General features: G+C 45.3%; 1 protein-coding gene across 2 annotated transcripts; it reads right to left on the bottom strand.

The window, feature by feature from the left end:
• Positions 1-815: 815 nt before the first annotated feature.
• On the bottom strand, positions 816-12,450 carry filip1b (filamin A interacting protein 1b). 2 transcript variants are annotated; one of them, XM_061091406.1, is made up of 6 exons: positions 12,193-12,450; positions 9,847-10,020; positions 9,162-9,340; positions 2,278-5,041; positions 1,812-1,859; positions 816-1,058 (listed from the first exon to the last, which is right to left on the bottom strand). In XM_061091406.1, exons 1-6 carry the CDS (start codon positions 12,448-12,450, stop codon positions 816-818), a joined length of 3,666 nt encoding a protein of 1,221 aa, XP_060947389.1. The 2 variants fall into 2 exon arrangements, with proteins under 2 accessions (XP_060947389.1, XP_060947390.1); XM_061091407.1 differs by lacking the exon at positions 1,812-1,859 and having other exon boundaries at positions 816-1,013.
• Positions 12,451-25,325: the final 12,875 nt, after the last annotated feature.

Raw genomic sequence — 25,325 nt, 5'->3', positions numbered from 1 at the left:
TTATTGGTTAGTGTAAACTCAGAGGTTGTTGTGAGACAACATTTAAAGTTAAGGGTGAGGCTCTTTATGATTTACACATTTAGAAGCTTCAGATTTCTAAAGATCTGTTCTGTATTTTTGTTCTTGTCCATGAGAGGGCGCACGATACATTGTGTAATGATGCAAAGATCAAATATGATTTACAGGAAACATATGCAGCGATATATCTAAACGTAACCATCGTGCTTTAAACCCACTGACAACCTTTTTTTATTTGAAATACTTCCTGAGTTAACACCCAAAGTTTCTTTAGTCAACAATATATAAAGTTTGATGTGTGAACTCTTGTGTTGAGCTTCATTTATGGGACAGTTGTTTTGTCAAAGACCCTGAAAACATCTGGCGAAGCTCTGGGAACTGGTTTCATGGCTTTGATATGATGATATGATTCACAGTTCATCCTCTCAAACCTCACACGTGCTCACTCATAGAAGAAGAGCTACGATGCATCAAGATAAATAGATTTTATTTTAGTGTCCGTCACAAACTCCACAAACTGTTCACAGTGCTGCAGTGACTGGAAACCTCCATAAGCTGTGGTAAACTCCTGCTGGGAACAACGTGGACGATGGGATCACAAGTCAAGGATCAGAACCTGAAGTGAATCAAAACCGAGCGTTCACATGCAAAGAGACAGAAAAGCTTCAAATCTAAACCTCTGGTTCAGAGCACAGAGGATGAAAAGCTGCTGTGAGAGGCAGCGTCACACACACAGTCCCAGTCCACCCAGTCCTGGCCTGTTTCTCCACCATGAGGCGTTGCCATGGCAGCAGGCCTCAGCTCTTGCCTCCTGCGGCAGAGCCTCCGCACACGCTCGACTTCCTCAGCTCGATCTTCATGGACTGGCCCTCGGCCCGCGCCTCCAGCCTGGTCACCGTGGCCACGCCCACAACCGCCTTGCTGGTGGCCTTCACACCTCTTGACACCGGGATGCGTGTGGCGGCGCTCCGAGCTGACTGCACCTCCGAGCCGGGCTGGAGAGAACACAGACAGTTAACATGAGACACAGGGTGGGACGTCTGTGCAGCTGTTACTTCACTGGGTCCATTCACACCTCTGTGAGGGTTAACCGGACGCTGTGGGATGTTTCTCTGTTTATCTGTAGTGTCTGAAGTGCAAAGGTCAAACTGGTCATTTTGTGCCCGTGTTTGGTTAAAGGGACTCTCACCTTTGTTGCATTTGAGAATTACAGCACATTCAAATCATCCCGCCTTCCTCCAATGCCCCACCCCCTCGTTCCCATCTGCGGTGTTTTATTTAAGAAACTTTATTTACACAAGCAGACTTACAACCATCCCGGTGTTTTTATTTTTTTGAAGAAACTTTATTTACAAGCAGACTTACAACCTACTGCCTCCGCGCACGCACGAATGCGCCACAAGAAGCAGACGGAAAACCTGCATGTCCATGCAGCAAACAGACAGGTCTGTCGGCCAATAAGGTCCTTCGGTCCGAAGAATTTTATTGGTTGAAGTTTTCACTAAATATTATGAGAGTGAAATAATTGTTTGTTTTTACTCCTGGTGGGTCTGTCTTGCATTTTAGAGTGTCATTACCTTATTAATACCAATTTAACCTTATCCAAAAAAAGTGTAAAAATGCAACAAAGGTGAGAGTCCCTTTAAAGGGAGGATGTTTGTCAGTTGGGGAAATTGTCTGTTTGTCTATGTGAGACCTGTGGAGGAGAGTGAGATCATTCCAGTGTTAGTTCATACCAGGGACATCATACTCTTATAAAGCAGCTGTGTGTACCTGGAGCGAGGACTATCTACGGACCTGAGCACGCCACCTGAACGCATTGTGAAACATTTCAGAAGAAACTGAAACGTAAAAAAAAAGCAGGATTCAGTTATTTCTGCTTGTACATTTTAGGAGTAAATATGGCGTCTGTGCTGCTTTTCTACTTCGCATCGAAACATTCGTATATCTTCAGACCTGCACTGAACTCAACACATGTTCCTGACGTGTTCCTGACGTGTTCCTCACATGTGTGTGTAAACAACAACACTGATCTTTCCACAGCAGAGTTCATACGTCATGTCCGGCCTCCTGCTGCTCTACAGGCTCCGCCCCCTGCTGCCCTACAGGCTCCGCCCCTCGCCTGGATGTTCCCACATGTTCCTGTTTGAACGAGTCGGACCCGACAACCTGCTGCTGCTTCACACACTCACTACACAACATGACCAGTCACTATGTTCTGAAGCTCCAGTCTGAAGACAGACATGAGGAGGAGCTCACCACTGATTGTGTCGGTCTGGAAGCTGCTGTGTTGACGGGCGTGATTGTGATGCTGCTCGTCATCTTGCTGGTCTTTCCCGTGGCGGTCTGGCGTGGCGAGCGGAGAACGGTTCCTGTCGATGTTTCTGAGCTCAACGCCTGATGTCTGAGCGTCAGCACGGGACTGCTGCTCCCCTCCGACGGCCTGTGGAACTGCGGCCCCAGGTGGATGTGGATCTTATTGTCCTCTGTTGTGATGATGTTGCTGTTGTACTTCCTGACGTGTGGAGGCCCGGGCGGCGTCTCGGGGGTCATCTTGATCACCGTGCGGCCTGCGGTCGTCTCCTGAGGCTCAGGTGAAGCACATGCTTCTGCCACCGGTGTGGTGCTGACGGTGATGATGGACACGGGAGACTGAAGCCGGCCTGAGCTGCTGCCGCTGCTCTTCTCTGGACTCCTGGCCCTGGAGATGGTTGTTATTGTTACTGGAGATCTGGCTCCATCCAGACGTCCCATCAGGTCACAGGCTTTGCTCCTTGAGGTCACGGTCGTGGGCTTGGGGACGATCGTGATCCGAGGTTTCTGAAGGCCGAGCGTCGGGATGATGGTGGTGCTGGAGAAGAAGTCCTCCGCTCTCGGGCTGGTGATCTCCAAGGTGGCCGAGCTGTTGTCGTGGTTCGGGGTCACTCGGATGTGCAGAGGCTGACCTGGCTTTTGGGCCATGGTCATGTCCGGTGAGAGCAGAGAGGACAGCCCGTTGCTCCTCGCAGGACTCGTCTGACTGAGCGTCACTCCCTCTTTCTTCTTCATCCAAGGAACCCAGGATTTCCTCGTCCCCAGTTCTGCAGACGCTGGAGGGTATCGCTCCAGAACCGTCGGCCTCTTGAGACCTCGTTGTCTGAGGTTGCTCATCAAGTGGTTTTCCTCAAGGACGGACTTCCTGATGAAGCCCGCTGTGGTCTGGTCCTCAGCAGGATCGCTGGTGACCAGGTCGGTCTGCACTGCGGTGGAAGTCACCGGGACATCCACCATCCTCCTGCCGTTCATCCCCGGCCTCAGGGCCCGGCTGTAGCACTTGGTGGACTCCAGCTCCTTGGTGAGACAGTCCACTTCTTGAAACATGCTCCTCTTCTTCTCTTGCTCCTCCATGAACCTCCGCTGCAGGACAGAGTAGTCCACCTGCAGCTGGGAGAGCTGGTCCTCCTTGTTCATCAGCTCGTGGATCTTCTCCTTCAGAGCCTGGACGTGCGCCTGCAGCTCCCGGGTTCTCGCCTCCTCCATCTTGCAGCGAGTTCTCAGCTCCGCCTCGGGACTCACGACTTCGCCTTTCTCTATCGCTTTGTTTCTGGCAATCTGACTTTTCATTTCTTCCAGCAGCTTCGAGAGGCTGTTTGCTTTGTCCTGCTCTGTTCTGAATTTCTTCTCCAGTAAATCATACTCGTCCTCTGTCTTCATTAGATCTCCCTCCACCACCTCCAGTTGTTTGAGCCGGCTCTTAAGTCTCTCAGTTTCTAGCGTGAGCTCTTTGACTTTGTTGTCTTCCTCTGGATTCTTGTTATTGTCCTTGTTGGCCCACTTCCTCTGCATGTCCCTCTCCGTCTCCTCCAGTCGGTCCATTCTTAGTTTCATGCCACCTAGCTTGTTATTTAGCTCCCTACACTTTTCCTCTTCACCTGCCAGTTTGGTTTTCAACTCGTCTTTCTCTTTGGCCAGATTTGTCACTTTCACCTCCATCTCTGTCTTGAATCTGAGAAGTTTTTTGCTCTCGTCGATCAGCTTCTCTGTGACCTCTGTGACCTTTCCCTGCTCCGCTTTAAACATCTTACTCAAATCTTCACTTTTCTGTTCTTCCTGCTTCAGTCTCTCCACCATGTTTTTTCTTTCATCGACCATCATGACCGTGAACGACTTCAACTTCACCAGATCGTCTTTGAGGAGCATTTCTGTCTTTTCAAACTTTGACTCTGACGCTTCCAGTTCTTTCAGTCGGGTTTTCACCGTCTCCAGCTCCGCAGCCAGATCCTTCACAACACGTTTCTCTCTCTCCAGGTTTGTGTGAAGCTGGGAACACTCGGTTTTGCTCTTGTTGAAAGCTCCCTCCAGTTTCTCCAGCTCAACCATTCTCTTCTGCAGTGTGTCCACGTCCAGCCTGAGCTCCACGCTGTGGTTCTCCTCCTCCTGCAGCCTCTTCCTCAGCTCCCGGCACTGACCCTCGGTTTTAGTGATCTCCTCGTCTTTACCCTCCATCTCCAGCACTCTCTTCCTCAGAGTCTCCAGCTCGGCCATCAGAGAGGAGTTGCCACACTCCCCTTTGCTGATCTGGTCCCTCAGCTCCTGCAGGTCCTCCTCAGATTTCTGCAGCACTTGGTTTCTTTCCTCCAGCTCCTCAACCTTCTGTGCCAGTCCCGCCAGCTTCAGCCTCAGCTGTCGGCTTTGTGACTCTTGGTTTCCCAGCTTCGTGGTCATCTCTTCGTGCTCCTGTGTGAACTTGGCTGCTCTGTGCTCCAGCTCGGCCTCCAGCTTGAGGACCTTCTGGCCTTCCTCCTTGGCGCCGTCAGTCACGGTGGCCAAGCGCTGCTCTTTCTCCTGCAGCTTCTGAGCGAGGTCCTGGATCTTCTGGCTCTGCTGGTCGATCTGCTCCATGTGCAGCTGCCGTTCATCCACCAACATCAGGGCAAAGGACTTGAGCTTCACCAGCTCCGCCCGGACCTTCTCCAGCCTCCTGCTGTGGTCCTTGTCCTTACGAGCCTGGTAGGCCTTCTCCTGCTCGAGCAGCCGTTTGAGTCTAAGAAACAAACAGAAGAAAACAATGAGCTGAAAGTTAATATCAAACATGTTTCAAAGAAAATACTGTTTCAGTGCAGATGCCATCAATCCTGAATCCATTTCACTTCAATATGTTGACAAATATGCTCACAATCATGAATGATTAGATACAGAAAAGGAATCGTTCTGGTCAAACGCTCTCATCTCCTCATGTGAGAACCTTGTGAGTTGACATAACATCTGGTGAACAAATAAAAAACAACAACTGTAGTTTCTTTTATTTCTGAGGACCTGGTGAGAACATAGAATAAACAGGATGAACGAGGGATCGACAGAAATGAAACGAGAAGCACGTCCGGGCCTGAAGCTTTGGGACCGAGCTTCACTTGAGGAAAAGGGAAGAATCCCAGCTGCTGGTCGGAGAGTGTGGAGCTGCTGGGATTTACCCAGAGGATCCAAGCTTGATTCATGTCTTTGAACAGATGATAAGAAAGTTCAGAAGTTTCTCCAACTTGTGAAGGTGCGAACACGAAGACTCACATTCAGAAGAGCACAACAAACACAACTAACCTTGCACACATGCACAGTAACACACTGGAGCCAAGTTTAAACACTCACGTCTTTCCTCCCGGGCTTTGTTTGCAAATGAGCCGCATCTAAATTTCACGTCGTGTTCTGTCTGGAAGGGATTTCGTAAACTTATCTTCAGATGTTTTTTTTCAAATGCATTTAGAAATTCATTGTCATCTCTTTTTAAATAATAACGTAGTTTCTGGTTTGCACACGAGCGCATCCTTCTGAGACGTGATTTTATTTAGAAGGTGAAATTGGACTTGTTCTACAGGAGCCACACGTTCAGTTCTCTGGGTCTCGACTCTGCACATCTCACACCTCCTGGATTGATTTGTTTCCATGTTGCTCAAACGGATCCACTTTGAGAAGACAGATAAAATATAAATCCCGTATGAATGACCTGAAGAACCAGAATCCTCATAGACGTGTTCGGCACTTTCACAGATTTGAACTTGATGAAGCAATACCACGAGGAACTGAAGAGCTGCCAACAAACTTCTGAGACTTCAACCTGTGTGAGTTCAGGTCCCGTCGGTGGATGTTTATCTGATCTCTGCAGGAGTCTGCTTCTCGTCCTCGTGTTGCATTCAGGTCTCATCCGACTCTGAAGGTCTCAGATGAATTCGGTTTCACTGATCCTAACACAGCCGGCTCCTCCCGGGTCAAAGAAACTCGACTTACCAGCTCGTTGTGATGCAGGGAGGCTGGATCCAGGTCTGAGGGTTTGTGAAGCGGAGCAGGGGGGGGGCACTCCACAGGGAATTAGCCATCACATTCCAAACATGTCATCAGTGGACAATGAAAAAGGTGGAAGCTGCTAAACAGCACCACTCCACTGGCTGGTGATGTCATCCCGGCCTCCATATATGGTGCATGGAAGCCCTGCCCCTGTGTGGACACTGAGGAGGAGGAGGAGGAGGAGGAGGAGGAGGAGGAGGAGGAGGAGGAGGAGGAGGAGGAGGAGGAGGAGGAGGAGGAGGAGGAGGAGGAGATCAAAGCTCTTGAGCTCATCCTCTTCTTTCTATCAGCTTCTGATCTCCTCCCCTCGGCCGAGGAGGAACAAGGTGCAACATAAGAAGTGAAGTTCAATCTGGTCTTATCTGTTTGTTCTGTCTCTTGTCCTCGTCCCGGCTCCAGTTTGACCCAGTTGTCTCCCGACTGTCTTGCAGCCCCGGCAGTGTTTCCACGGCAACGCAGCAACAATGCAAGGCGAGACGTTTTGTTTTGGAGAGGACAATGCTCGGCCTCTCTCGTTCTATCCCCCTGTGTGGTGCACAGGGACATGAGCCCGGCGGCTGGTTGTGAGCTCATGGCTTCAGAAAGCAGAGGAGGCCTGTGGTTCTCTGAAGGAGCCAAATATGAGCCGAGCAAAGAGTTTACAGATGCAGAGGCTTTCTTATTACAAATACATGTTCTTCACAAACATCACCACATGGCTCCGACAGGCGCACTTCACTTTGGAAACTGTCGGTTTCACACGAGTCTCACTGGATCAGATCCTCGTCTGTCTTCCAGCAGAGAAGATGCATTACACGCTTTCTGTTATTCAGCCTATTGCTGCACTAAATCTAATTTAGCCCTAATTATTGGTTCAATGTTTTTATATATCAAAAGAATAGAAAACAATACAATATAATAAAAAGAATACAACACAATGTTCTGTCTGAACCTTTACGAGCCTGATGAGGAGAAGTATAAAAAATCCAACGTGACCAAAACCAAGTTTTATTCAAAATCTTTTGCCGAACTCGACCCAATGAAACAGACCTCAGAGTTCTTCTCTGGTATCTGATGTAGATTTGGTCTTTGTATTCTCATCTGGATGGAGATGTTGATCTGAAGCTAATTACTCACATCCTTGTGAGTTGTCCTCTGAAGAATTTTTAACATGAATCTGATTTGTTCACCACTGTAAAATTACAAAGCAGAAAACCCACATTTCTGTGTAGACCGATGTGGTTTGCTGGTTTGAATCCTCAATTCTCAGACCCCACTAACCCCAGACTGGGATTAGGAGTCCCAGGACGGCCTGGAGGTTTGCTTGTTCTACAACGACTTTGTCTTCTAATCGTTACGTTTTAAAAGAAATGTTTCTGAACTTCAGCAACATCGTCACTGCAGTATTGTGTTAAACCTGCAGTGACTCTTTTTGGCCACTCGGGGCAGTAAAAAATTGCCAGCAACATTGAAATCACCTTTCTGCTGGTGACTTGTTCCACGTCTGGTTTGAGACGTTTGAGACGTTTGAGACGTTTGAGACATTTGAGACGTTTGAGACGTTTGAGACGTTTGAGACGTTTGAGACGTTTGAGACGTTTGAGACATTTGACATGTTTGAGACGTTTGAGACGTTGAGACGTTTGAGACGTTTGAGACGTTTGAGACATTTGAGATGTTTGAGATGTTTGAGACGTTTGAGATGTTTGAGATGTTTGAGACGTTTGAGACGTTTGAGACACTTGACATGTTTGAGATGTTTGAGATGTTTGAGACGTTTGAGATGTTTGAGACCTCGATCATTCACCAGGAGCGTCTGTGTTGAATGTGCTGAGGAATCTAAGTCCAGTGTTTTAGCTCCATGTTTGGTCTCCACCACCTCCTGCGGCACACTATAGGTTATATACGTTCAAGTTAAAAGCTCTCACTCTTCAGTTACTGTTTGTTCTTCTTCACTGGGGGGATTTTAAAAGAGTAAAAAGTTGGAGCTTTGTGCTGCAGGTTTCTGAGGCTACAGAGAAGAGCAGATCTCTTGTGCAGTCGTGTTTCTCTGTGACAGTTGTTGTTCAAACAAATCCTCTTATCGTCCAGCAGGATCTCTGCAGGGATGACATCACCGCGCTGCGTTCAGGGTCCACACATTCCTGATTTCACCTGCAGTGAATCTGAAGCCCGACTGCAGCCGGCAGGAATGTGTTTCCTCTCTGAGCCGAGAGCGAGAAGACGGAAGAAACTCAAACTACGTCCAGAAAAATCTCCGTGAGGTCGAGTAAATGTCTAAGAACTGGACATTAAAACATTATTAAGGCAGAAATAACTAAAGGTGATGAAGTGGAGGTGAATCACTGCGACGTTTCAGTATTTGAAGTGTTATTGAGCCTCTGGAGCAGATGTGATTCTCTGTCTCTTGTCCTCGTCTCGCTCGTCTGGGACTTGAACTTCGGTTTCGACCCACGTTTCAGGACGAGAGGTTTTCAGACGACACATCACCAGGATTTGACATAAAGTGTGAAAACAAATGTTTGAGTGCTGCCTCAAGATTTTGGAATAAACAGCTCTGAACTCCCTGAAGCAGATTGACAGGATGTGGCAGCAGCAGCACAGCAGGGGGCCTCACGACCACAGAGCCTGACTCCTCATAACTAACATCTCTCATTATATTTGGTGGAGTAAACTCATATAATCTTTAGAGAAACAGTTTCACCCTTTCACATATAAACAATGAGAAGACTGGGTGGCACAGAGCAGCACATCCCATCATCTCGACCTCCTACACACACACAGACTCACACAGACACACACACAGACTCACACACACACACACACACAGACTCACACGCAGGCCTCACCTCTCCCGCTCCTGCTCCAGCAGGTTGGTGAAGTCGTCGCTCTTGTTCATGAAGTCGACGTGTTTGTGTTTCTCGTTGTCGAGATCGGCCACAGTGCGACGGTGACACTTCTCAGCCAACAGCAGCTGCTCCAGCATCCGTCTGTACGTCTCCTTCTGTTTGTCCTCCAGACGGTCCAACTGCCGAAGACACAACCACGTTAGCCTCTGTGTGTCTGTGTGTGTGTGTCTGTGTGTGTGTGTGTGTGTGTCTGTGTGTGTGTGTGTGTGTGTCTGTGTCTGAACAATGAGCATGAGATTTATTCTGAATATTTTCATGCTCACTGCTGTTCAGTCTTTTCACTGAAGACGTCTCTGAGCAGAACTAATTATATTCTATGAAATGTCTATTTTCTTCTGTGTCTGATTTCACGCTTCATTTAAATGAATGAAGCTCAACACCAAATAAAACTTTAGACATTTCATATTTTAACACGTGGCCCTGACGTGCAGACCACAAGAACAAACTTTGGTATTTGACCTTAAATAGGAAAAAACACATTTCTGAGTCAATTATTTATTCTCTTGAAACAAAAACTGTTTCAGTGCATAAATAGCTTGAAATACTGATCAAGATTAAACTGCACATGAGCAGCAGCTGCCTCTCCCCCTCTCATCCTGAGGACCACTCATGTCCCCTCGCTCACCTCGGCCATGGGCTTCTCGTAGACGTCCTCCGTGGCGTGGTGGGCGTGGCCGAGCAGCCCGTCTCTCTGCAGCGCCTGCAGCGGTCTGGTGGCGACGGCTGAACCGTAGTGAGCCTCCAGCGCCTCGGGCCTGGTCCTGTCCGACTTCAGCAGGCCGATCATGTCCTCTCTGGCCTGAGGGGACATGAAGGGTCTTAATCCACACGCATGGCTCATGTGAGACGAGGGAACAGCAGCGTGACACTGAAACAGGTTCCTGTTGTTTGTCTGGGCTTTTATTTTGTACTGAAGCTTGTGATAAAGAGGTAAACTGTGGGAAGCTGCTTCATATGGACCTTTAGTCCTGCTTGTCCCAGCAGGGGGAGCTGTTGCCTTCAGTCTACGTCTCGTTCCTGTCATGATACCAGGCCTCAACCACATAATCTTTACCCCAACATGTGGAATCCTCCATCGTAACATCGTCTCCTCTCAACATTTAGACTAAGAAACAAGATGTTAAATGTGGATCTGCCTCAAACACAGTTTCCTACATCTAAGATCAAGGCAAAGGACGCCAACAGACTGAAAAAACTCATCAGGAAAGCAGAGTCTGTGGTTGGCTCTAAGCTGGTCACCCTGGAGGAGGTGGTGGAGGACAAGATGCTGGCAAAACTGCTGGCAATCATGGACCATCCCTCTCACCCCCCCCACAAAACACTGGACGAGCTAAGGAGCAGCTTCAGCCACAGACTCATTCAACCCCCCCGCTGCTCTAAGGAACGATACAGGAAGTCGTTCCTCCCAACTGCAATGAGACTGTTCAACTCCTCCCCCTCTGTCAGAGCCTCCATCACAGAACTGCACTAAACCTGTCTCCTGCACTGTGTACCTGTACAACACTCCTTATACACTTACTTCACATCATATGTGATATGTGTGCATATAAACCATATTGATATTATATATCATTTTATACAATAATATTGTCTTTTGCACACTCTGTATACATATTCTTAGACTCATAGTATATTGTATTACCTATTGTATAGTCAAATACTAATATTCATATTCATACTTCTACTATATATCATATCATACTCTCTGTATATTCTTGTTTACATAAGTCTATATACACATATTTATTTATGTGTACATGTTATAATTACTATTATTATATCACCATTACTATTATTATTATATATACTGTTGCTGCCATTATTACCATATACTGCTTTTATATAGGTATAATTACTATCATATATAAATATATATTATGTTATATTATATACTATATATACTGTACTATTCTTATATACTGTCTAACAATACCATTACCATCATATCATCAGTACTTTTACCATCATCTTGCCACTGCACCTTATCTACCTATTTTATTGTATTTTTATCTTGTGCTTCTGTTTTTTTATTCTTTCTACCTTTTATTTTTAATTTTATTTTATTCTATTGTATTGTATTTTATTGTATTCAAATATACCGGCTGCTATGACAACTTAATTTCCCTTCGGGGATGAATAAAGTACTCTATCTATCTATCTATCTATCTATCTATCTATCTATCTATCTATCTATCTATCTATCTATCTATCTATCTATCTATCTATCTATCTATCTATCTATCTATCTATCTATCTATCTATCTATCTATCTATCTATCTATCTATCTATCTATCTATCTATCTATCTATCTATCTATCTATCTATTTGAAATCAGAATACAAACATCTCCGCCCGTGTGTGTTACTGATGGAAATACTCGAAACGCCCAAACAGACCAGCGGCAGCAGCTTCCTGTCTCTGTGCTGATTATAGATGTGGCTCCATTAGAAAATCATTATCAGAGAGGAGCCGGTGTCTCTGCTGTTTCCACTCGGAGCCGTCGCCTGCTGTGACATGTGAATCTGTCTCAGCTCAACAACACTAATGTTAAGTTGCTTTAGGGAAAAACCATCATAGTTGTTTCTGTAAATGAGAGAATCTGTAGTTGAGTTCTCTGGCAGGAGAAAGTCCAACAACGCTTTTCCTTCACCGCTGGAAGTCGAGTTACGACTGATAAGAACCAATCAGGAAGAGAACGTCTGCGTCAAATCTCAGTTTCACTTCCTCCAGACAAAGCTTGAGTTTCAAACTAGTTTACAGAAGTCTCGCATTGAGTTAAGAGATCTCCAGAGTGATGTGGACAGCAGGCGTAAATAAAAACGTTTCTCTGCGAATCCAGATGTTCTGAGCCGTTAAATATTATTAATTAAAGTCTTGAAGAACTGACTGAACCTTTTCATCTTGGCGACTTTATATCTTGAGTTTTGTATAAAAACTGTTAAATGAATCAGAAAGGGATGAAACTCTCACCTGAACTTCTCCCTCCATGATTCCCAGCAGGTGGAGCAGATCCTTCTTGGTCAGATCCAGTGTTGTCTTCTTGCCGCTCTCTGCAGATCTCTGAGGTTTCTTCATCACGCCCGTTCTACCGTCCTTCATCTTCCTCTTCATCAGCTCCGGGGTGTTTTCCTGCTCCTCCTCCTCCTCCTCTTGCTGCTGCTTGATGAAACCCTTCGTGGGCTGGATGTGTTCCTGGTCTGGACCCATGGTGCAGGTCCTGGATCTCATTTCTATTTCTCAGCCTGTGAGAAGAGACGACAGCAGAGGAAACAATTAAATCATTATTAGTTTAGCTTTGGAGTCGATGAACAAATTCATCACAAGGAACATGAAGTCATTCTTTTGTCACTTATGTTAAACTTTAAGATTTGGAGACGTTCCCTGTTGTTGTGTTTGTTCTGGAAACATTTTGAAAACAGAACAAATTCTTCATCGTCCCTCGTCTTCTCTAGTTTTTAAACACATCTCATGAATGTGCTGCGGTGACATCATCACAGCTTTCGTGTCTCAAACAATCGACCGGGTCACATGGGAGAAGAAAAGCAGAAATCTAACGTCCACATGGGTCTATTTGACAGTTTGATCTTGATTCAGGTCGATAAAGTCGAATCAGAGTCCAAGCAGAGATCCATCAGACGGCTCCTGAACAAACAGGGATGAGAGCAGCGGCTGTGAAGCCTGACACCGACAAAGGAAACAAGCAGTTTACAGCCATCGGATCTGAAAGAGGCCAAAGTTCCCAGAGGCCGCAGCTCTGGATGAAAGCAGCCGGTGACTCAGCCAGAGAAAATCCTGGCAGCCGAGTGGCAGCAACCACGTTAGCACCGCCTGTTATTAATAGTTGTTTCAGAGGAGATCTCCCAGGCATCATAATACAGAGCTGCCCCCTTTAGTCTGAGCTGTGACGGTCAGTGACCTGGACGAGGAGCCGGAGGGTCAGTGTGAAGCCGAGAGGAACCTGAGGCTGCAGCAGGAGGTTCTAGAGCAGGAGGAGGTTCTGAGCTGCTCAGCATCATCTGTGTTTACTGAACGTACACAACCTGAGAAACAACCTGAGAAAAAAGATGAATGACAATATGAGAAACAACCTGAGAAACAACATGAGAAATAACATGAGAAACAACCTGAGAAATAACATGAGAAACAACCTGAGTAACAACATGAGAAACAACCCGAGACACAACATGAGACACAACATGAGAAACAACCCGAGACACAACATGAGAAACAACCTGAGACACAACATGAGAAACAACCCGAGACACAACATGAGAAACAACCCGAGACACAACATGAGAAACAACCCGAGACACAACATGAGAAACAACCTGAGACACAACATGAGAAACAACCCGAGACACAACATGAGAAACAACCTGAGAAACAACCTGAGACACAACATGAGACACAACATGAGAAACAACCCGAGACACAACATGAGAAACAACCCGAGACACAACATGAGACACAACATGAGAAACAACCCGAGACACAACATGAGAAACAACCTGAGACACAACATGAGAAACAACCCGAGACACAACATGAGAAACAACGTAAGAAACAACATGAGGAACAACCCGAGACACAACATGAGAAATAACATCAGAAACAACATGAGTAACAACATGAGAAACAACCCGAGACACAACCCGAGAAACAACCCGAGACACAACATGAGAAACAACGTAAGAAACAACATGAGAAACAACCCGAGACACAACATGAGAAATAACATCAGAAGCAACATGAGTAACAACATGAGAAACAACCCGAGACACAACCCGAGAAACAACCCGAGACACAACATGAGAAACAACGTAAGAAACAACATGAGAAACAACCCGAGACACAACATGAGAAATAACATCAGAAACAACATGAGTAACAACATGAGAAACAACCCGAGACACAACCCGAGAAACAACCCGAGACACAACCCGAGAAACAACCCGAGACACAACATGAGACACAACATGAGAAACAACCCGAGACACAACCCGAGAAACAACCCGAGACACAACATGAGAAACAACGTAAGAAACAACCCGAGAAACAACCCGAGACACAACATGAGAAACAACCTAAGAAACAACATGAGAAACAACCCGAGACACAACATGAGAAATAACATGAGAAACAACATGATTAACAACATGAGAAACAACCTGAGAAGAAGAGGAGCTGGAGGGTCAGTGTGAAGCCGAGAGGAACCTAAAGCTGCAGCAGGAGGTTCTAGAGCAGGAGGAGGTTCTGAGCTGCTCAGCATCATCTGTGTTTACTGAACGTACACAACCTGAGAAACAACATGAGAAAAAACATGAATAACAATATGAGAAACAACCTGAGAAACAACATGAGAAATAACATGAGAAACAACCTGAGTAACAACATGAGAAACAACCCGAGACACAACATGAGAAACAACCCGAGACACAACATGAGAAACAACCCGAGACACAACATGAGAAACAACGTAAGAAACAACATGAGAAACAACCCGAGACACAACATGAGAAATAACATCAGAAACAACATGAGTAACAACATGAGAAACAACCCGAGAAACAACATGAGAAACAACGTGAGAAACAACATGAGAAACAACCTGAGAAACAACATGAGAAACAACCTGAGAAACAAGCTGAGAAACAAGCTGAGAAACAACATGAGAAACAACATGGGAAACAACATGAGTAACAACATGAGAAACAACCTGAGAAACAACCTGAGAAACAACATGAGAAACAACCTGAGATACAACCTGAGAAACAACCTAAGAAACAACCTGAGAAACAACATGAGAAACAACCTGAGAAACAAGCTGAGAAACAAGCTGAGAAACAACATGAGAAACAACCTGAGAAACAACCTGAGAAACAACATGAGAAACAACCTGATAAGCAGCATGAGAAACAGCAGGAGAAACAACCTGAGAAACAACATGGGAAACAACCTGAGAAACAACCTGAGAAACAACATGAGAAACAACCTGAGAAACAGCATGAGAAACAGCAGGAGAAACAACCTGAGAAACAACATGAGAAACAACCTGAGAAACAAGCTGAGAAACAAGCTGAGAAACAACATGAGAAACAACCTGAGAAACAACCTGAGAAACAACATGAGAAACAACCTGAGAAACAACATGAGAAACAAGCTGAGAAACAACATGAGAAACTACCTGAGAAACTACCTGAGAAACAACATGAGAAACAACCTGAGAAACAAGCTGAGAAACAAGCTGAGAAACAACATGAGAAACAACATGGGAAACAACATGAGAAACAACCTGAGAAACAACCTGAGAAACAACCTGAGAAACAGCATGAGAAACAACCTGAGAAACAACATAAGAAACAACCTGAGAAACAACCTGAGAAACAACCTGAGAAACAAGCTGAGAAACAAGCTGAGAAACAACATGAGAAACAACCTGAGAAACAACATGAGAAACAACCTGAGAAACAACATGAGAAACAAGCTGAGAAACAACATGAGAAACAACCTGAGAAACTACCTGAGAAACAACATGAGAAACAACCTGAGAAACAACCTGAGAAACAAGCTGAGAAACAACATGAGAAACAACATGGAAAACAACATGCGAAACTACCTGAGAAACAACCTGAGAAACAGCATGAGAAACAACCTGAGAAACAACATGAGAAACAACATGAGAAACAAGCTGAGAAACAACATGAGAAACAACCTGAGAAACAGCATGAGAAACAACCTGAGAAACAAGCTGAGAAACAACATGAGAAACAACATGGGAAACAACATGAGAAACAACCTGAGAAACAACCTGAGAAACAGCATGAGAAACAACCTGAGAAACAGCATGAGAAACAGCATGAGAAACAGCATGAGAAACAACATGATATCACAAACTGGCAGCACCTGACATATGGAACTTTCTGTTATTTCCCAGCACGTTGTGACCAAAAGTATGTGGACGTGTTTACGTGATTAAAATGGATCCAGGGAGAGTTGCTTGACCAACTAGTCTCATCTGGGCCGACCCTCTGTCCCTGGTTCACCTGCTCCCTGAGCCTTACTGGTCTTTAGATGCTTCGACCTGTTTCCATGAGGAAGTCGGTGACCTCTGCGGTGAGAGAACCCGTCATGCTAAAAAACATCAGTGGTTTGTGTCTACACGTCTTCCCTGTGCAGCGAATGGGAATGAACCCAAAATATCAGAGGCCCAATAAATGTCGGATTGTGTCTTGGTCGTCCTGCAGATATTTGATATTTGAGACGTGATGAAGCTAAACGTGTCTCTGTGATTCACGCCTCGGACAGCTGTGACCACGGTGGACACACGAGAGGAGACGCGTTGGCAGCAGTGGTTAGAAAGATCGTCCAGTAACAGGTTTGCAACCGGGATCAACGTGTCGCCACAGATTAATGAGTCATGACCTCATGTCTCTTTCACAACTGTCATGTTAAAAACTCAATTGAAGAATTCTGTCAGTTTCCTATACAGATACAATGTTTTCAAACCTATTTAATCTACTTATCAGTGTGTTTGACATGCTACCAGCCAGAGACTGAGGGAGAGTCAGCACATTGTTAAACTTCTTAAACCAGTTAAATATAAATCACACATTGCAGGACGAAGATAAAAGACAGAAATAAAAGCCTCCTCGGTGCAGATGGACCCTGACGTCTGTGGAGATGAGTTGACATTTTCAAATAAGAGTTCAAATAGTTGCATCTGTGATTATTCCCGTGGTTGAAAAATCAAAGTCTGAAGAGTCTGTTGTGAGTTTCTCTTCTGATGTCATCAGCTCGGTGTAAACAGCTGATCCCGGAGTGTGAGACGGATCCTGGGCAGCAGCTGTTTGTCTGATGAAATCTTAACGGGGTATTTTTAGGGTCTCCCCTCGCTGGAGTCCAACAAAAGTTTCAAGGCTATCACTTTATAAGTCATCAGCAGCTCCTCGGATTCCAGAGCCACACATTCACGTCCCAGCTGCAGTGTCGGTTCTGCTCCACAACAACACAACACGTCAACAACACAACACGTCAACAAACAGCCGCTGACGCATCATCAGGTGAAAACACGTCAGTGACTCAACAGAGGTCACATCCCCACGAGGGTGCAGAGGAACCAGTGAGTGGAGATACCTCACTGACATCCAGTCACATCCACTGGTGGCATCTTAATTAGTGCAGGAGAACACCAGATATTCCACGGAGGCCGAGAGAGCTCAACACACACACACATGTAAACACAGGGACTTGCTGTGAAGAGCGAAGACGACACCAGAAATGTTTCCAGGATCCTGAAGTGAGGAACCTGTACTTCAGTGTTTTGTGAAGTTGCAGATTTAATAACTTTAATAATAAGAGAACAAAGATCTGGATTCATCACATGCTCCCGAACACGACTCTCTGTTCATGATGAAAGACGTTCCTGGAACTTTACTGTAAATGTAAATGTTAACTGTTGTGTATAGATGACTTTTAGATATAAATATGCAAACTGCTTTGGAAGTGACTCTGTGTTTTGCATGATTTAGACATGTCAGGTTGAAATGTGACCATATAAGGCAGCGGTCAGGAGGTTTGGTGGAACTCAGCGTGACGGGAAAGTGAAGTCAGGGATGAATAACTGATCTACTGGAGAACAGTCTTTAATCCACATATTTGTTCCTTGATTTGTTAAATCTCTAAAGTTAAATCTCTTTACTTTGTTATTTTAACAGAAGAGATACGAGGAGAAATCTGGATCCAGCCCCATTTTAATTTGTCTTATTGTAAATCAGAGTGATTGGATTTAAAACATTGTGTGAGCTCAGTTACTGAAGAAATATGCAGACAGATGATTTAAAATATTTTTCCTCGATCTGTCTCGTCCAGTTCAAACCAAAACTGGAACTTCATCCAGCAGCAAATTATTTAAAAATGAAGTTCTTAGATTATAATTGTTTCTGGGGCTTTAACACCATCTGTCCTCAGCAGTGACTGAATATTAAAACAAGATGACGGCTCTCCACTTCCTCTGACTCCCACAAAGTCAAGATAAAACATCTTGGACACAGACGTCTTCTGCTGACGTCTTCTCCAGCTTGGCTCTGAGGCTCTGAGGAGTTCTATCCACCTGATGACGAACGGCAACGTGCAAACAGACGCGTGTTCTGCTCCACGTGAGTCGAGGTGTGAAGCCGAGCGAGGACGAGTTCGGCTGCATCAGTGTTTTGTTCCATGGATCCATGGAAACCACTCGACTTGCAGGCTGGAATAAACAGTGCTTGACTAATATCAGGACTTCAAGCAGCGCTGCTTGACATAGTGACACTTACAGTTGTGGCGTGAGCGTCACATTTCCACCTGTAGAGCGTCAGTGCAACATCAGAAATAGAAGGAGCTGAAGTGTGTTACTGCTGCTTTATGGAGGTTTAAACCACAGCAGCAGTAAAAGTTCTGAGCACAGTTTATTTCCTGTGAGACTCAGGATTAATCCCAGTCTCCTGCTGTAGAAACCTTCATCCTCCATCATCACCCGCCTCCCTACATGGAGGTTTTACTCTCACGGCTCCGCAGACGAGCGAGCAGCCGTGAGGAAGACGCCACAAAAATAGAAATCTGAAAATATGGCAAAATAAACTGGGTCAGAGGTTTGGACTTGATGCAGACGGGAGGTGTTGGAGAGATGGAGACATGAAGCTTCTCAGGAAGGTAGAAATACGGTTTCATGGGTTTCCTCTGCTGCAGGTCACTGAGTCCTAGAGTCACCAGAACCACCAGAACCACCAGAACCACCAGAACCACCAGAACCACCAGAACCACCAGAACCACCAGAACCACCAGAATCACAATCCAGCTGGTATCATGGGTCTGTGGGGAAATGACTGCTGTCTGTGCTGTTTGCATTAGAACAAAGATAATACAATAAAACTGAGAGTAATACAATAAAATATGTGACAAGTGAATTCATATTTGTGGGCTGAGACGAAGCAGGTTTTCAAACTCCTAGCGGTTTGCTCGTGAGCTCTAATCAGCGCTGACCGGTCCGGGGAAGTGAGATCAGCGAGCAGCAGCCGAGCCTCACATGCCTCCTGCATGGAATGAGCATGAGGTCACTTCCCTCATAAAGTGATAGAGGGGAGGAGGAGGGGGGAGGCGGAATATAATGAGTCCACTTTTTACGGTTATGAGCCAGTTAGCTCCTGAACATGATTCATCTCAAGTGGTCGGTGGTCCAACCCACCAGCTGCTTAACGTAAGGAATGACTCATGAGATCAGCTCGTCCAATCAGAGGCCGCGGAGAGGCGCCCGTTCATTCTGCAGGATCTTAACGAGCAATAAAATCAGAGAAACTGGTGAAAGGTGCAAGAAATCTCTCATATCAGAGCAGGAGGAGCTGAGATTAAAGCTGAGCATTCATCCAACAGAACTCGATCCAGAACAGAATCTCACACTCTGACTTTTCCTAAGGAGTTTTTGATTTGTGCTAAAGTCAAATCAGCCGTTATTAACCTCAGATATGTCTGAATAAATGTGGTTGTTGCTGTAACTGGTCGTCATGGCCACAAAAAGTCAAGGTGATAAAAGTTCAGCTGAAGATGAATGAAGTTTGATTCTATTATTTGTGTGTTCAGCAGAGGGTTCGATCTTATTATTTAACCATGGAGAAACTTTATCTCTTCTTCTAAACCACAGCCTGAATCCAGAGGTCCGACCTGCTGCTGCTGCTGTGATCATGTGCTTGGGCCTTAAATACCACTCATGGTTTGAATGTCTCAGAATCCACAGCGACGTGGTTGAACCAGGGCCGTGAGTAGCCGGTGCCCGGGCCCCCGAGCTGAGAGGGGCCCCTGGGCTGAGAGGGGCCCCCCGGGGACGCCTGACCTACTGGCGACCACGGAAAGTTTTGACTCCATCACGTCGTTCCCATCGTTATCCACCAGAATGTAATCAGAGGTTTTTAAACGCCCCTCCTCGGAACAGAAAACACAGAGCTCCTCGGGTCCCTGTTTTGTTGTCATGGGAACAGCAGCTGCTGTTATGAAACCAGACACGAGGGCCGACGCTGTCCAACGTCCCCGTCGGCCGCAGGTCACTGAATTAGCCGAGTGATCTCATGGCTGTTATCACTCGGCCTTGAGCTGCCGCTGGACGACTCAGGAACCAAATCACAAACTGGAGAAGCAACGAGAATCAAACCGAACAAACATCGACGGGTTTCTGAGATAAAACACAGAAAAACACTGATGAGGGAAGAACAGAGGATTCCCCAGGTCGCTGCCCGAGGTCAGAGGTCAGAGTTCAGAGACTCAGAGAAACAATAAAGACGCCACAAGGTTCCAACCACCAGGACGCTCATGTGGCGCATTTCAACTGGTGAGGAGTACTGGAGTACTGTGGAGTACTGTAGTACTGTGGAGTACTGGGGAGTACTGTGGAGTACTGTAGTACTGTGGAGTACTGTGGAGTACTGTGGAGTACTGTGGAGTACTGTGGAGTACTGTAGTACTGTGGAGTACTGCAGTACTGTGGAGTACTGTGGAGTACTGTGGAGTACTGTGGAGTACTGTAGTACTGGAGTACTGTGGAGTACTGTGGAGTACTGTAGTACTTTGGAGTACTGTAGTACTGTGGAGTACTGTGGAGTACTGTGGAGTACTGGGGAGTACTGGAGTACTGGGGAGTACTGTGGAGTACTGTAGTACTGTGGAGTACTTTAGTACTGGGGAGTACTGTGGAGTACTGCGCCTGAAGGTGCTGATGCTGCTAGTGATGCTACCATGGCAACCAGAGGAAGCTCTTCCTTTATGATCTCCATTCAAACAGAAAGACTAATACCCCCCCGACACGCCCACGTCAGACGCCGTCAACAAACCAATCAGAGACGAGTACAGGTGGACGCAGCCCATAACTGATGATGATTAAAGACGTTGATTGTTTGATCCTTGTAACTTGTTTAACTTCAGTGAGTAAGTCTTAGCTCCGCCCCTCAGCCCGGGCGCCGCGTGGCGTTCAGATCAGGTCGTTCCCACGAAGCTTCTGCTGCTCGTGGAGAAAAGGTTGAAAACAACTGGTGCAATGAAAACAGTGGAGGGGAAAAGTGGAGCTATTAATGGAGAGCTGGTCTCTGAGGGACGTGGGCAGAGCAGTGCATGCTGGGTAGGATAACACAGACGAGGGCGGGCCAGAGAGCTGCTCTGTTTATTGTTTGGCTTTTACACGGATCGGGAACTTTTTCCAAACTAACCCCGAGGGACCGGCTGGCCTGGCACTCGGACTGATTCAGTGCCCTTGAGCAAATCACCGAACCGTGGCTGTGTCACTATTTAAATTAAATCTTTAAAGAAGAGTAAAAAAGTAAAGCCAAAGTTTCTCTTTCGCCCCCTGGTGGCAGGCTGCAATCCTCCATGTTAGCGGATGGGACCAAACCAATCGTTAAATAAATGTTTAACGATGTTTCAGCTCGTTCTTCTCTCACCAGCGTTTGTTCCAGTTTCTGATCAGTTTGGTTTGATTATTTATTTGAGACATGATTGACAGCTGAGTCTGACTCTCGATTGGCCGAGCACATGTGGGTGGGACCTCGATACCACGACTTCTGCTGAGTCATGTTAACTCTTCCTCCACATGACTCAGCGTCACACACAGCGACAGCAGCTTGACAGCAAACGTTTATCAAATCTGAACGAAGCTTCATAACCTCACACTTCAACACTGACACACACACACTTTACTACACAATCAATATCTTAGAACAATACAAAACTTTACTCAATATTATCATCCAACTTCTGTTATTATGCTAAATGTATACTTCATACTGAACAAAACAAGGAAAATAAATGACTGCGTACATATATTTTATGAGTGTATACATCTGGTCTGTAAAGTTACTCGAGTACTTTTGTATAATCCTGAGCTTCGTGTACTTTGTTACATTCCCCTGAACAATAACTGAAGTAAATAGAAAATTACCTGTTACTCCACAGATTCATATTGTTGAAACCTGTAAATACTTCCAGGGTCAAACTGCAGCTGTCGCCTGAACACATCAGGGACGATGACTCGATATTACATCAGGAAATATTAATAACTCTGTAAACCAGCATCGACACGTTCAACCCAGCATGTTCCAGCAGTGACTCAGAGGATGTGATGGGACGAAACCATCAACAGGTTTCATAAATAAAAGCAGGAAACGTCTCACAATTATCAAAATCGAATCTAATTTAAATATTGTATAAATACTATATTTATATATTAGATGTTTTGTGATTTTTGGGGTAAAATTAATACTTTTCTTGTTTTTACAGACTTAAATTGTGTCTTTGATCGTCACAGTTTGATGTTTTTTCCATTAAAGTTAAGTGTCAACCTTAAGAAGACGCCTCCTCCTCTTCCTCCTCCTCCTCTTCCTCCTCTCACTCTCACCTGTTCGCTGCTCGGAGGCGTCTCAGCTGCTCAGTCCACAAAACACAACCGGTCCAGGTTCGAGTTCACTGACTCCTCATCCTCAGGTTCTCCTCCTCCTCAGGTTCTCCTCCTCCTCAGGTTCTCCTCCTCCTCAGGTTCTCCTCCTCCTCAGGTTCTCCTCCTCCTCAGAGTCTTAGAGCTGAAGCTTCATCCTCTGTGAACTCACCGGGCGAACGAGCAACAGATACAAGTGAGTGAGGAGAGAGACAGAGAGAGAGAGACTTTCTTTCTTTCAGCTGAGATCAAATCCCTTGTTCTTCTCTCTCTGAGTCTCGGTTCTATATTTAACCTCAGTCTGTGTTTCAGCTTCTCTCACTGAAGCTTTCCAAAACCCAACAGCTGAACTATCAGAGCAGGACCAAACCTCGTCCTCTAAACTCCTCCTCTTTCTCCTCTTCCTCCTCCTCTAACACCTCCCAGTTATCCTCCTCTTACTCTAACTCCTCCCATTTCTGCAATTTTTCCTCCTCCTCTTCCTCCTTTTTCCCATCTTCTACCTACCTCTTTCTCCACTTACTCCTCCTCTTCTTCTTCATCTTTACCCTCCTCTTTCCCGTCTTTCTACTTCTTTGTCATACTTCTCTTCCTACTCCTCCTCTTACTCTTCATTTTTCTCATCCTCTTCCTCCTCCTCTTCCTCCTCTTTCCCCTCTTCTACCCTCCTCTTTCTCCACTTTCTCCTCCTCCTCTTATTCCCCTTTACCCTCCTCTTCCTCCTCTTTATCTTCCTCCTCCTCCTCGTGTTTTCTGTCACTGTCACTTTTCATTGGGCTTCATGTTTTAAAATCAAATATAAAGTTGATGAAACTGAACATGTGAAGAACACGTGAAGAGACGTGTTCTTCACATGTTCAGGTTGATCACGTCACTGACAGTAGAATGTTCTCATACTCTAATGTTCAGGAAACATCACGTTCCTCAGACTGTCCGTCGCTGCAGCTCCTCTCTTCAGCCTCTGTCTCAAACACGTATGCTCCTGTCTCTTTAAGACCCCCCCCCACCTCCTCATGACGCCCAGTCTGCTCTGATTGGCCAGCTGCCTCTCTCTCTGTGGTGATTGGTTCTCATCTATTTATTAAACATTAAACATCTATATTCTTGAGTGTTGGTTTTATTCGTCATTATTCAATTTATTCGTCTCTGCTGTGAAACACATGTGGAATAAAAACCTTTGTTTAGTTTATTCTCTTGTCTCATGATAATTATAATAAATCCTCAAAGTGACATTAACTGAGCTTTAACTTCCGGTGGTTTATTGTGTGATTGTGTCTAATGTCCCTGCAGAAATAAAACATGTGTGACTGTGGAAACACTAAAAACTTAAAACACTGAACTACTAACTCAGGTTTTGTCTTTGTGATCAAGGATCTACAAAGTGATACAGTAACACATTACACATCCGGCTAGCCGCCTTCAAAATAAAACTACTATTTTGTATTCGATTGAGTGTGATCTGTTGTATTAACCTGTTTTAAATGATATTTCTATTAAAATGTACCCATAAAATCCAAGTTGCTGCAGCTGAAACTTCACGAAACTCTTACCGGGGAGATTAGGTTTTATTAACAAGTGCCCAAGGACACTTTGGCAGTGGAACTGAACCACAGACTCTGAGGTTTTGCACCTTGTACTTTTAACATTTGAATTTGATACCAGAGGACATTTAGACTTCACTCTTGTTGTAGATGATGCGGTGTCAGGTAGAATATAACGGCCTGGGCTCGCAGACTCTGGAGTGACACCACAGGAGCCACATGTTGCTTGTTGTGTTTTAATACGTCTGCAGAAGGCGTCACCACCAGTAACCTTACTGGTATTCAATCAATCAATCAATCAATCAAGTTTTATTTGTATAGCCCACATTCACAAATAACAATTCGTCTCATGGGGCTTTAACATTGTGTGACATCCTCTGTCCTTAACCCTCAACAAGAGTAAGGAAAAACTACTAAAAACCCTTTTCACAGGTAAAAATATGTAGAAACCTCAGAGAGAGCCACATGTGAGGGATCCCTCTCTCAGGACGGACAGAAGTGCAATAGATGTCAGGTGTAAGAAAACATCATCAGGATTTTTAGCAGCATCCATTAGGCTAAACATTTTTCAATACTATGTGTCAGGCAGTCCCGCTGGTATTGGGTTTCACCAGTAGCCTTACTAGTACTGGGTTTCACCAGTAACCTTACTAGTATTGGGTTTCACCAGTAACCTTACTGGTATTGGGTTTCACCAGTAACCTTACTAGTATTGGGTTTCACCAGTAACCTTACTAGTATTGGGTTTCACCAGTAACCTTACTGGTATTGGGTTTCACCAGTAACCTTACTAGTATTGGGTTTCACCAGTAACCTTACTAGTACTGGGTTTCACCAGTAACCTTACTAGTATTGGGTTTCACCAGTAACCTTACTAGTATTGGGTTTCACCAGTAACCTTACTAGTATTGGGTTTCACCAGTAACCTTACTGGTATTGGGTTTCACCAGTAACCTTACTAGTATTGGGTTTCACCAGTAACCTTACTAGTATTGGGTTTCACCAGTAACCTTACTGGTATTGGGTTTCACCAGTAACCTTACTAGTATTGGGTTTCACCAGTAACCTTACTGGTATTGGGTTTTTCTGCCACACTATTTACTCCTGGAACTGGGTGA

This window comes from Limanda limanda, chromosome 18 (assembly GCF_963576545.1).
Source record: "Limanda limanda chromosome 18, fLimLim1.1, whole genome shotgun sequence".
Classification (NCBI taxonomy): domain Eukaryota; kingdom Metazoa; phylum Chordata; class Actinopteri; order Pleuronectiformes; family Pleuronectidae; genus Limanda; species Limanda limanda.
The sequence above is the reverse complement of the archived record's forward strand: the minus strand, read 5'-3'. Positions and strand labels throughout refer to the sequence as shown.